We start from the raw sequence: 11,931 nt of genomic DNA, 5'->3' as shown, positions 1-11,931 counted from the left end.
CATTCCTGTTATACTACTTGGCAAAGAATCCGCGGACGCAGAGGAGACTGTACGATGAAATCACTTCTGTTTTACCGAATAACGATTCTCCGTTCACCGAGAAAGCTTTGAGAAACATGCCCTTCTTGAAAGCTTGCCTTCAGGAGACTCTGAGGTAAACATTTCTCTGTAATAGCGACGTAGATACACGGATAGAAGTGATCGCGGTAAGGTAAAGCGATTTATTCGAATCAAAGGTTACACCCTGCTGTCCCGTACATCACCAGACTGCTACCGAAAACCATATGTCTTCACGGATACACGATACCTAAAGGGGTGAGTCTGACGCGCAGATGAAACGAAAAGAGATCGCATTATTGTTCGGTTAAAAGATAAATTTTCCACAGACGTTTGTTATAATGGCAAATCAAATTACTTCTCAACGCGAGGAGAACTTTGAGGACCCGATGAAGTTTCGTCCAGAAAGGTGGTTGTCTAATTGCGCGAAAGAAAATATAGACTTCAGCTACCTACCTTTCGGCTATGGCGCGAGGTCCTGTCTAGGGAAACACATGGCTGAAACGAAGATGATGCTACTGACAGCGAAGGTAAGGATCGGGTTTAATTATTAATCGTACAACGTTCTACGCTCGTTATTATTTCCAGCTCATACGACAATTCAGAATCGAATACGATTACGCTGACATCAAGAGCACATTCATGATGGTGAACGTACCCAATAAGCCTCTTCGTTTCCGTTTCGTGAATAGAAATTAATTCGTTCGGTAATACGACAGAGAAAATAAGCACCGATTAATGTAGCAAATGGTGTAGGTAGGAGTATATATTTCATTTCTTGTTACTAAGTTGAATACGCGTTGAATGCGGCAAGAATTAAGTTAGAGTAAGTAACAGCAGTTGTAATTTGTCACTCAATTTTATTGAATATTCATTGCATAGCGGAAAAGGGAATAAAACATTGTTAGAAATTATGAAATCTTCGTTTGATTTCTCGTCGATTTCGGGCTATTTATGCTCGCAACGCTTCTTTCAATGCCGAGAAAAAAGTAAAAGTCGTGTAAAGTAGCTGAAAGTCGAGACGAAAGGAAGACTTCAGAAAATTATTCTCGTACGAAAGAGATCCAACTTACTTGTTCGCAGAATTTTAAAGACCAAGCACTTTGAAATCCAGTCATGCAAATGGTAATAGGTTTCTGGCACCTCTGAATAATTATCGAAATATCTTTGCGAACGTTTGGCATAGCTTCCGTCCACGGGGTGCCATAAACGTCGTATGCACGTTGTTTAAAAAGCTCGTGAAACCATTGCCCCGAATTTTCTACGGCTATAACTTACCATTACTGTCATTTTATCAGCTGCCCAACTGCAGGCGAGGAACCATAGAATGGATAATACAATAACTAGAATAAACCGAGACAGCTCGATGAACGATACGTTCTGGAGGAAGTAAGGCGTGTTACTAAAGGAATACTCAGCAATGGGTAGAAATTAACAGATTTGCTCACATGTATGATTGCGAGGCCACAGACCATCATGTACACTGTCACTGTAATTGTCGATTTAACAGCCAATTACGATTAATTGGAGCCAAGATACGGTTAACTTTTCGGACGTAGCTGTTCGAGAGAAAATAAAAACACAAGAAATTTTGCAGATTCAAGTTAGACGATTAAAAACACACCTGATCAGATCTTGATGTTGCGTGATCCACATCTTCGCCTGCTTTTCATTCAGGTTCTTCAGCTTGCTTCCCAAGAGAGCGAATTCGTAAGCAGCGTGCCATATTATGGAGATTACGAGTAGATCGAGGAACATCACCGAAGCAGCGGTCACAACATGAAATATATTAAATACGGAAATCATACGTCGACCCCGATATTTATCTGTCGGTATGTTGAAGTACACGGTGTTCAGTGGAGTTGAATACTTTTCTACAAGTAATGGCGTGAGTACAAAATTCAGGCTGCCAATGACGAAAGTAACTGTCAGGATGCAGTACACGGGTTTAAGTTGGTTCAAACAACTGTACGTCTCGAAGAAAAGCTGCATCTCGAGTATCAAACGCTGCGAACGACAGATTTGAAAGGTATATAATTTAATATCAGAAATTCATACGCACGCTTATAGAGTTAAACAATATCACACTGCAAATATTAACCTGAAATTCAGACCCGCGTAATTGTTAATAGATCAGGTTGAACAACGTTTCCAGGATGAACGTCATATCGGCGAACGATTTTACAAAGTCCATCGTGGTAAATTCGCAACAATAAAGCCCGTTCGTTATTGCTAACACGCCCAATAATTCATTTGCGAAATGTACGCAGTACAGAATTTTGTAAAGGGCGAATTTCCATTTAGCTACTTTTACGCGAAGAGTCCAGTTGGCGAAAAATCCGCAGCCTATCCTCAAGCATCTCAACAAACCTCTAGATTGGCTCAAATTGCGTGCATTCATTTTTCTGCGTTCATTAGCTTTATCACTCGCGAACTGATTTCTTACTTGCAAAGGTGGCATCGGTAGTTCGTACCAGACCTCGTTGAAATAGCGTCGAGAGCTTCCGAACTATTGGCTATGGAAAGCACGATGCTCCCACACGGACAAATCGACCCTAATCGAGGACCATCGTCAGTGACATCAGTTATGTCAGCGAGTAAACCACATCGTCTACAGCCATTCCGCAATTATGCATAAATGTATAAATAAGTTATTACACGCAACACTTCATTAAAGCTATCGATTTTTGTATTCAACTTTATATCATTTAAACAACGACTGCAAATTTTCGATAATGGCAATTTGAATTATTTGGATATAATGTGGAATGAAAAACGCACGTATTCCCGACGAAAAATGAACCATCGTACGGAACTCGAATTTTCGGAAATTTACAGTGAAGTAATTTTTGCAATATTCAAAACTATATTTGCTATCGGTAATTACAGTCCCCTTGCAATACCCGGCGTTCCACGTTCACCTCGATTTTATCGGCACAATGCCCCGATTTCGTGACACTTAAGGGTAAAGTTTAATCGAAAAATCCCTGTTAGTTTCTTCTAGAGAAATATACGACCAAAGGGCGAATTTCGCCGCAGATAATTTCTCTCGCGTCAGATTTCTAGGCCAGACACATCGTTTAACTTTGCTTATTGAGTTCTAGTCCGGCTCGTAAAATTTCTTGCATCGCGTCTAATCGTTCGACTAATTAACCACCGTGTCGTACAGTCGTCACGTCTTTCTCCTTCCTCTCTCGAGGAAAGGTTCAACAATCGAACAGGAAGACAAATAACACAGACCATGGTATATCTACTTTACTATATACCATTTTATTACTACTTAAACTTGTTGTAGAAGACGCAGAATTCGTATAACTTGAATAATTTAATTACATTAAACATGGCTGATCCAAGCACTTAACCCTCCATAACTATACGTAAAGCCGTGAATAAGGAAAACGTGCTCGTGATGAACTGAGATACGAAATAAAGAGTTACACTTATGACGAATGGTAAAAGGAACGAAACACGGTGTAAGCTATTAGCATACCGAGCAATAATAATTCAAGGAGAAAGCTGGGATGATACAGTTGATCCTCAAGATCACCGGGGACTGTGGGATAATCGCGAGCAACACATTTTTCTGCATGTTCACGGGTTGCTCGTACCATTTCGATTCGTATACCGCTTTCATCGCGTTTTCGCTCTGGCAGTAATTACGCGTTTCTTTACAACCCATAGTTCGAAGCTAGAGAACTGAAACCTGAAACTTACTACACTCATCAAGTTGTCAGCTGGCCAAGCGAACAGGAACACCCCCAATAGCGTGGTTGCAGTCACAGAAAAGTATTGAAACTTCACGGTGAACGGTACTGGCTACCCGTTCAAACAGATTGAAATCCTATTAAACCTGTCATCAAATTATCTCGCGGGATTAATGAAATTACTCACCTTGATCATAATCATACAACTGAACACACTTTCGAAGCCACAAATGCACAACGAGATCAGAGCCGTGAATCGTATCAGGTTCGCCACTTCCTTTGCGTATCTGAAACAGCACCTTCCACGTCTCGTGTTATTCTTTTTTGCCAAAACATCATTCCATACCTTCTCACGACGTAATACTTCCTGATACATTTTATCAACGAATCAAAATTCTCGACTACCCGCAGGTCGTTCATCAAAATTTCGAAGCGCGAAGCGGCGAAGAGCAAGAGCAAAGCGGAAACAATATTGGTACACAGTAACGCAGAGCACTGAAAACCTACTAAAGTTTGCTGCACGAAGATGATAGCCCTCAAGGGCTCGTAATCAACGCGAAACGGATACTCTGCACCTGTTGGGAAAGTCTGGGATGTAAAGAAAGTCCCCATGGTAACGCTAATGGCGCATAAGTAGAACCAAACCGCGGACGCGCCATACAGCATGCCGCACTTGTCCACGTATCGTTGGAAGATGTATTTCTCGTACGAGTTGGCTCCCTTGCAGTAAAACTTCATCGCCTCGATTAATTTCTGCAACAAGTTGCTAGAACAATCAACTTCTCTTGCGAACAAGGGCAGCTCTTACCTGAAATTCATGGTACCGTGTGAACCAGAAGATAGATAGCGCGAGCACATGAAGAATGGCCAGAGAAAGACAGACTGTTTTCGTAAACTCTATCAAGTCCTCACGGTGTGCGTATATTCCGTATATCGATGGTACGAGGAGTAACATCGCGTTGATCAACAACACGGATCGCAAGATTTTGAAGCGTAACACTTGAGATTTGCTGGTTCTCGATGAAAGCGGCCAACAGAAGGATAGCTTAACCGCTATGTATACGAAGGCGACCACGTTTTTCGGCGTTGCTTTTGGGAACATAGCTACCGGATGTTAGAACCGATTATACAGTAAAAGCAAGTGTTCGCGGTGTATTACCTTCGAGGATAATACCATTTCGGATAGACTCATAAAATATCTAAGACATTTATTTTTTATATACGTAATTCTCGACTATAATAGCACGGAGGTTCGGTTGTGTACGCAAACAACCTTTCGACGATTCTGTTAGCGTGGGAGAAAGAAGTATTACGTCCGTTGTGGCAGTAATAACGAACTGCGAGTTTCCGCTCCCCGCCCGAGCGCATAATTAATTTCTTGCATGAAATTGCGGCTGTGGATTGTGTTACATATTGAAACGACTACAAATCACCGACTACCTTTTCTGAGAAATCTTTTTCCATGTAAGTTTAATAGCCGTGAATATCATGGGTAATCACTGAGGATAAATCATTTGAACGATAATTCCGTGCGCAATGAAGATAAGGTACACAGGTAAATTCATGTTCAATAATGTCTCAGATGTGGAAACGTACAATACCATAGTATCATCGATGGAAAGATAGCTATTGGTTGACACTTACCGTGGAACTAGTAATCCGGTAGAGATTCGCTGTCGCAGTTTCTAGAATAATTTTCCAAAAATGATCTTTATTCGGGCCTAGATATATCTGTGATTTATAAAATGAATTCGACGGTCAAATAAATTTATATTTGCGTGATGATATTGATTATAAGTGTCAAATAGAATACAAATAAAAACACTGTTTATTATCGATTACCATCGCAACTGTGCTTTTCTATGCAGGTCTGAAACCCACGGTTCCATTCAGTCGTACATATGAAGAGTGATTTGTGTGTTAGAAGCCATGACTGAAGATGCGTTAAACTGACTAATCACTGGCGAATGGATGTAAAACTCTTAAGTGTCTGGCGTTTTACTGGAAATGGTGACCTTGCGTGTACGGGGTAAATTTACGACGAATACAAGTGGCTACTTATGACAAAGACCGTGGTTAGGATGCACTATAGAACATAGGCACTTTAACAAAATGTATATAAACTCGCAAAATTTTCCAGAAGTATTCTTTCCAATTCTTTTATTTTTTTTTCCAGAAGTGACTGCAGAAATTTTCTATTTTAAAGTGATATGTCAGAAAATGTTTCTGCAGATTGTACCTCAAATATCAAATTAATCCTTTCAACGGTTTATGCAGCACAGTGTATTGAGCAACAGGTTATGCGCCAAGGGAATGGCAAGTAAGGGGATTCCAGTTTCGCATCAGTTAATATGATGTTAATATACTTTACAGCATTTAGGATACAGGTGTTTATTAACTTTTGTCAGGAAACCAGAACTTCACGAAGGGTGGAATGTGAAGTATACAATAGAAGGGACTACACAATTAATTTACTTTTACGTGAGAATATGGCATGTTCTATGAGTGCATGAAATAGATGCAACCATAATTGCTTCTTCCATGATACGTTCTTCCCTTTATAAATCAACGAACAAGAAAATGAATACTGAGAAAATTATTTCTCGGCATGATACAGTACGAAGCAACATGAAGGGTAAATATAAATGATAAAGTATTTGTTACCTACAACTGCGATTCGAAAAGATATTTTCCTTCATATATTTCAATTCAAAGAAGTGTAACAAGAAAACGAAAACGAATTGCGCAACATTTTATTGAAGGACGATTAATTTATTAAAGTCGAGAATGTACATATTCATGTATCAAGCCAGGAGAATTACTTTTCAATCATGGTCCTCATCCCCATGAAGTAGGATGATAATGTAGATAAAAACTATTTAACCATAGTACACAATGGTTAAATTGATCATTTACGTAGTTCGCGATAAACTTTATTTTGTAATTTTGAAATTCTGACAGCTTACTCTTGCATAATATTCCAATGATAGAGGCGGTAGCACACCACCCATTGTAACGAGAAAGGCCTTCTGACTTCTTATCATCATAATCACCACGGTGCTCTTCGTTTTACGTGGTTCGCCTAGCCAGTGGATATCACTGATCGATTTTGCGAAACGAATACTCTGTGAGGAGAAAAATTAGGCTCGTTATATGATTAAAATGAACCTTTGTAGGTTAATAAAAATGTGGGATGAAAATGAAGCAAGAAGCTTCGTTTAATTTCCGAGAATGAACACAGCGAAGCCGTGCACGCCAGATAAGTTGATGTTCTATCGAATCTAAGTTGCTATTGACTGACTTACACTTTCCCTCAAATCGTCTGCTGGCCAGGAGATGACGAACAGGTGTAAGCAGCCTGACAACACCATTGGAAGGAACTGACTGATTACGGACAAAGACTGATTCTGAACGTTATCATAGAAATTTCCATTTAATATTTCCTGCCTAGTTGTTTACTATGCTACGTCGCTATTGGTGCAGGAAGAAAAGCCCTGTCGAGTAGGCTGAACTTACATAAATCAGGGGCATAGCTCCGCATACCACAGCGCAGGCCATCGTTGCGTTCGTTTTGATTAATAAAAACTCAACAGTCACTTTAATATCCTCCACGTATCTAACCGTGAAATAGCTTAATTTATTTCAATCGTGTGACGCTCTGCTTTTATTCAATGGTGTAAGAACAAAAAATTCAATATATAAAGAGTGCTGCTCAAATTAAGAAACAATAGTTGATCTGTGTTTGACTCTTTCCTAAAGTAACGAATATTGTATCTATTTATGTCCTTCTTCAATAATATCTGTCAGTGACAACGTCAATGAGGAACAGTATACAAACTTTATGTCTATAAAGACAGTCGAAGCGTGGTACGTAATTCCGTTATCAAAAAATGAATTCAAACATAGACGAGTTTAGGTTTCAACGTGAATTGAAATTTCTCTTACCGTATTATTTCTTGATATTCCTTGATACAGCTTACCAGCATGTCGTAGCTTTTCACGTGCCGTAATTTCATCCCCAATATGTCTAATTTGGCTGCAGAGAAACTGAAGAGAATGGCTATCATGAAGTCCACAAAAATGCTGAATCCCGTTTGTAAAACGCAATAGGCTTCCACGACATAAATTGTACAAAATATTCCGTGTGATTCGATAGAAAACGGAATCCATCCATCAGCTGGTAGCTTTTGGCCGGTAAAGAAAGGTGCAGAACAAAAAGAGGCTGCAGCGAACATGTAGCCCATCCCGGTCACCGAGAAAAATACTTTGTACCGATCTATGTATCCTTGTATTACGGTACGCTCGTGTTCACTTGCTTCGTCCAGAAACACTTTCAGCTTGGCTATCAGAACCTTGATTAATCAGAAAATCTTCTTACCATGCTCTCACAACCGGTTATCTTTGTACTTTGAATTTGTCATGACCTGCAGTCGACAGGAGTTCATCCTGCAAAGTATCAAATCGAAGAACACCTCGAGCAGAGCGCTGATCTCTGAGGTTGTTTGCATTAACACAGCTATGTTGTCTGGAACGTGGAAAATTGCGAGGACCAGAAATATCATTAACAGAATCACGTTTAACATTGTGAACACCCATCTGAAATTGTGAAATGCTATCTCCTTCTTGCTGCTCTTCGGATCTATGGGCCAAGTACAGGTAAACGTGCCGGCCAGTTCCACTATGTAAAGTGCTTGGCGAATGTTCAGGACGATCATGGTTATTCCACTAACCGTTCTTCAAAGCCTGTGGAGCACAGAGTGAAGTCAACTTCTTTTTCACGGAAGGAGTTCTCGGAAAATAAGCCGATGTAAATCGATACTTTATTCTCATTAATCATTCACATTAATGGCATTATGGTTTATGCGTAATGCGTCGCGGGAATCGAAGCAATTATGCCCCGAATGAACGACTTTCTACAGTTTTGTAGCATTTTCTTCACTTCTTAAATAGCTCAGTGTTTCGTTAATTGTGGGATAGTAGCGGAAATTATAGAGAAGAGTTGTTTTTATGGTAATACCGCCCATTTATCTTTCATATTCAGTTATTTCGCCTGGCCGTGTCTTTACCGTGTAAACGTTAAAAATAAAAGCTTATTATTTGTTATTTCCTATTCGCAGTATCGGTGATTTCTTTTAATTCAGTCGCTCGATTCACTTCTCGGTGTTATACACGGAAATCTTCGCGGTAATGCAGCAAGCAATATTGAAATCTTTGTTGCGATTCAATTTATCGGTTACAAGTAACACAGTGATTCTGTATATTTATCCACACTGTAGTTCGACCATCTGGACGACTCTTAATTCTGCATTCTTTTGGTGTTTGAAGCGAGTTCCCAAAAGTCGCTAGCACCGTGCAATTTTAACAAATAAATTATGGAAATCGCGGGATGTTCATGTTCAGTAGTAAATTTAGCGAAACTTAAGATTACAGTCTCGTTAATTCGAATAATTAATCGCAGGTATGAGCTCGATTGTGACTCGATTTGTGGAACGATAGGAGTTTAAAGTGTATTTCCTAATTCTTCACGGGATTCGAATAAAGTTGATTCGTAATTTTACTTGTGCATGAACGACAAGGAGGAGACAAATGAATGGCGTCAAGCATATTGATATATTAAGAACACTGGAATATGACCAACTGCTGTTGCACGAAGATGATAATTTATTAATAAAATCGTATTTTAGGTGAAGTATGTGGTCTATAACCGCTATGAAAATCCACCTCAAGATTACACATGTATAATACTTAATTGTGCTTTTTTTCGTACAATACTATATAAAATAAATGTAGGAATTGTAAGTGGCAGGGTTAGTGAAAAAGAACCCTTGGTTCTATCTACCTGGCGACGGGCAATAGACAGCAACCTAGGGCTCAGATTGAACGCTTAGAGTGTCATGTGAAGTGCTCGTGGAAGAACGAGTGACCGCGTGCAAGGATCGGTTGAACGGAATATTTATGACTGTGTGGAAGGCAAATGAAGAACGAAAGGCGCCCCTCCTGGAGAGCGAGGCTACTGGAAATGCGTGAACCAGGAACAAAGCTTGAGTATGAAAGAAGGCAGAGTGGAAGATTAAAATGAGGATGTAATGGCTGTGCTAGGACAGTCCTGTTAGTGAAAGTTGTGCACGAGGTTTGGAGGAAAGTCGAGTCGCTGATAGTTCGTAGAGTTGACGTGCGAGTGTGGATTGTGTAATTAGTTTAATCTTTTAGCTTGTATCTTTACTCTTAAGTCCCTTTAGCTCGTAAATAAAATATATTGGAATTAACAACATCCTTTGTTCCGTATATTTGCCAATTAAACCATATCCCTATATAAATATATACTTGTAACGTCTGATATTACACGGAAAATAATGATTGCCTTTGGATTTCTGTTTCTCCGTGCAGGTCTTAAATCAATATTTGGATTTATTCGCGAATCCTTGGATTTCTGATTGCTCGACTCTGACTGTTTGCTGCAAATACAGAGAAATTTCGGAGTCAACAGCCATGACAGAAGATACGTTATACCCATTAGCCATTGCTGGACGAAGATTTTCGACTACTATAATAGGCCACATTCGACGAAGATCGCCTTTAGGAAAGACCACTTTCCTACTTTCTTCGGCAATTAATGTAAAAATATTCCATATCAATTCGTAATATCCGAAAATATTTATAAAACATTCAACGAATTTATTTTTCTACCGATGGTGGATACGTATGCCGTGCGCCATGGTTTATTCTGCACCTAACTAGCTATCGGAGATTGATTATAAATTTTGGGTTTCACCTTAATCATCCGTTATATAGGGAAGCTAGGAATTCACGAATGATTAAATATTGCTACTGCAATACGAGGATAATATAATTACTTAAAGTCTACGTGAAACCGTCGCAATGTTGATTGAGTTCTTCAATATATACATTTATTGCAAATTTCGGTTACATACGTATTCCGGTGATACATGCTGCGATCATTAAGACTCAATCATAGTTTTCGTTGCCATGAAGTAGGATGATACTGTTCTCAGAAACTATAAAAACATTGTATGCAATGGTTATATCGGTGAATGATTACGATCGATGAAGAAAGTCAGTTCTGGACTGTATTTTGTAAAAGAAATTGTAGCTGCTTACGCTTGCGAAATATTCCAAAGAAAGTGGTGGTAGGAAACCGCTCATTGTCATTAGAAGCGTTTTCTGACTCCTCTGCATCATAACTATAACGGCGCTCTTCAGTTTACGCGGTTTCCCTAACCATTGGACATCATTTAGCGACTTTGCGAAACGTACACTCTAAGAAAGAACAAGTATGCACGTTATCCAATTAAAAGGTTCAATTAAATGTCTGTGGAAATATGAGATGAAAGTGATCAAAAGAGCATCGTTTAATTGCGGAGAAAAAAGATGGGGTGTCAGTGCATGCCAGCTGAAATGATGATCTATCGAATCAACGTGACTATTGGCTGGCTTACGCTTTCTCTTAAATCGTCTGCTGGCCAGGAGAAGATGAACAGTTGGGCACAGCCTGACACCACCACAGGAAGATACTGACAGACAACGCCCACGGATTGCATCTGGATGTTATAGAAATTTTCATTTAAAATTCCACAACACGCGTCAAGAATCCAATCACTACTTTTCTACAACGCTATGTCACTATTGGTGCAGAAAGAAAAACTGACGAGCAGAACAGACTCACGTAAATCAAAGGAATAGTTCCGCATATCACAGCACAACCCATTGTAATGTTCGCTTTGAATAATAATGCCCTAAGAGCGGCTCTAGTATCGTCCACATATCTAATCGCGACATAATCTCAATTTATTTCAATCTCTCATAGGAGAATACTGAAATGTTAATTGCTAATTTCGACGAAGCATTGCATATTTGTAGAGTAGCAGGATCTTTGTTTCTTCAGGTAAGAGATAAACGGAATAAACAGATAAAGAGAAAAACAAAGAAAATTAGGTTTTTGTTGCATTCGGCTAATTTGTAATTTTCCAAAATATCATCAAAACCGGCTTTTAACACTTTAGTATATATTCTCATCACACGGCATCTCTTACTTCATACACATAGTTAATAAATACATAGACAAAATTTTATGAAACTCAATCAGACATCTGAAGAATCTCTTTCACAAAAGAAGTCACGTGTTTGTAACTTAACGGGATAAGATAACTCT

The 11,931-nt window shown here is 39.3% G+C and overlaps 3 protein-coding genes across 3 annotated transcripts in view; 1 reads left to right on the top strand and 2 right to left on the bottom strand.

Moving 5' to 3' along the window:
* The window catches only part of LOC108552541 (probable cytochrome P450 12a5, mitochondrial), a 4,511-nt gene extending 3,755 nt beyond the window's left edge, over positions 1–756 (top strand). Inside the window, 4 exon segments of the mRNA XM_017907151.1 lie at positions 5–154; positions 237–315; positions 387–587; positions 646–756. Of these exon segments, the coding sequence (XP_017762640.1) occupies positions 5–154; positions 237–315; positions 387–587; positions 646–756 (541 nt within the window).
* A 253-nt stretch (positions 757–1,009) lies between these two features.
* On the bottom strand, positions 1,010–8,476 carry LOC108552540 (uncharacterized). Its single transcript, XM_017907150.1, has 13 exons — positions 8,186–8,476; positions 7,707–8,113; positions 7,278–7,377; positions 7,067–7,168; positions 6,728–6,886; positions 6,584–6,636; positions 4,108–4,527; positions 3,949–4,048; positions 3,772–3,873; positions 1,682–2,064; positions 1,336–1,459; positions 1,131–1,202; positions 1,010–1,066 (listed from the first exon to the last, which is right to left on the bottom strand). The coding sequence occupies exons 1-13, from the start codon at positions 8,474–8,476 to the stop codon at positions 1,010–1,012; spliced, it is 2,370 nt and encodes a 789-aa protein (XP_017762639.1).
* A 2,244-nt stretch (positions 8,477–10,720) lies between these two features.
* LOC108552539 (uncharacterized) lies at positions 10,721–11,545 on the bottom strand (the record flags this gene model as incomplete). Its single annotated transcript, XM_017907149.1, has 4 exons — positions 10,721–10,777; positions 10,881–11,039; positions 11,219–11,320; positions 11,446–11,545. Coding segments are annotated over 4 exons (418 nt in total), but the record flags the coding sequence as incomplete, so codon positions are not given.
* Positions 11,546–11,931: the final 386 nt, after the last annotated feature.

Source organism: Eufriesea mexicana, unplaced genomic scaffold (assembly GCF_001483705.2).
Source record: "Eufriesea mexicana isolate 0111107269 unplaced genomic scaffold, ASM148370v2 scaffold7050, whole genome shotgun sequence".
Classification (NCBI taxonomy): Eukaryota; Metazoa; Arthropoda; class Insecta; order Hymenoptera; family Apidae; genus Eufriesea; species Eufriesea mexicana.
This window is presented reverse-complemented; position numbering and strand designations above follow the sequence as displayed.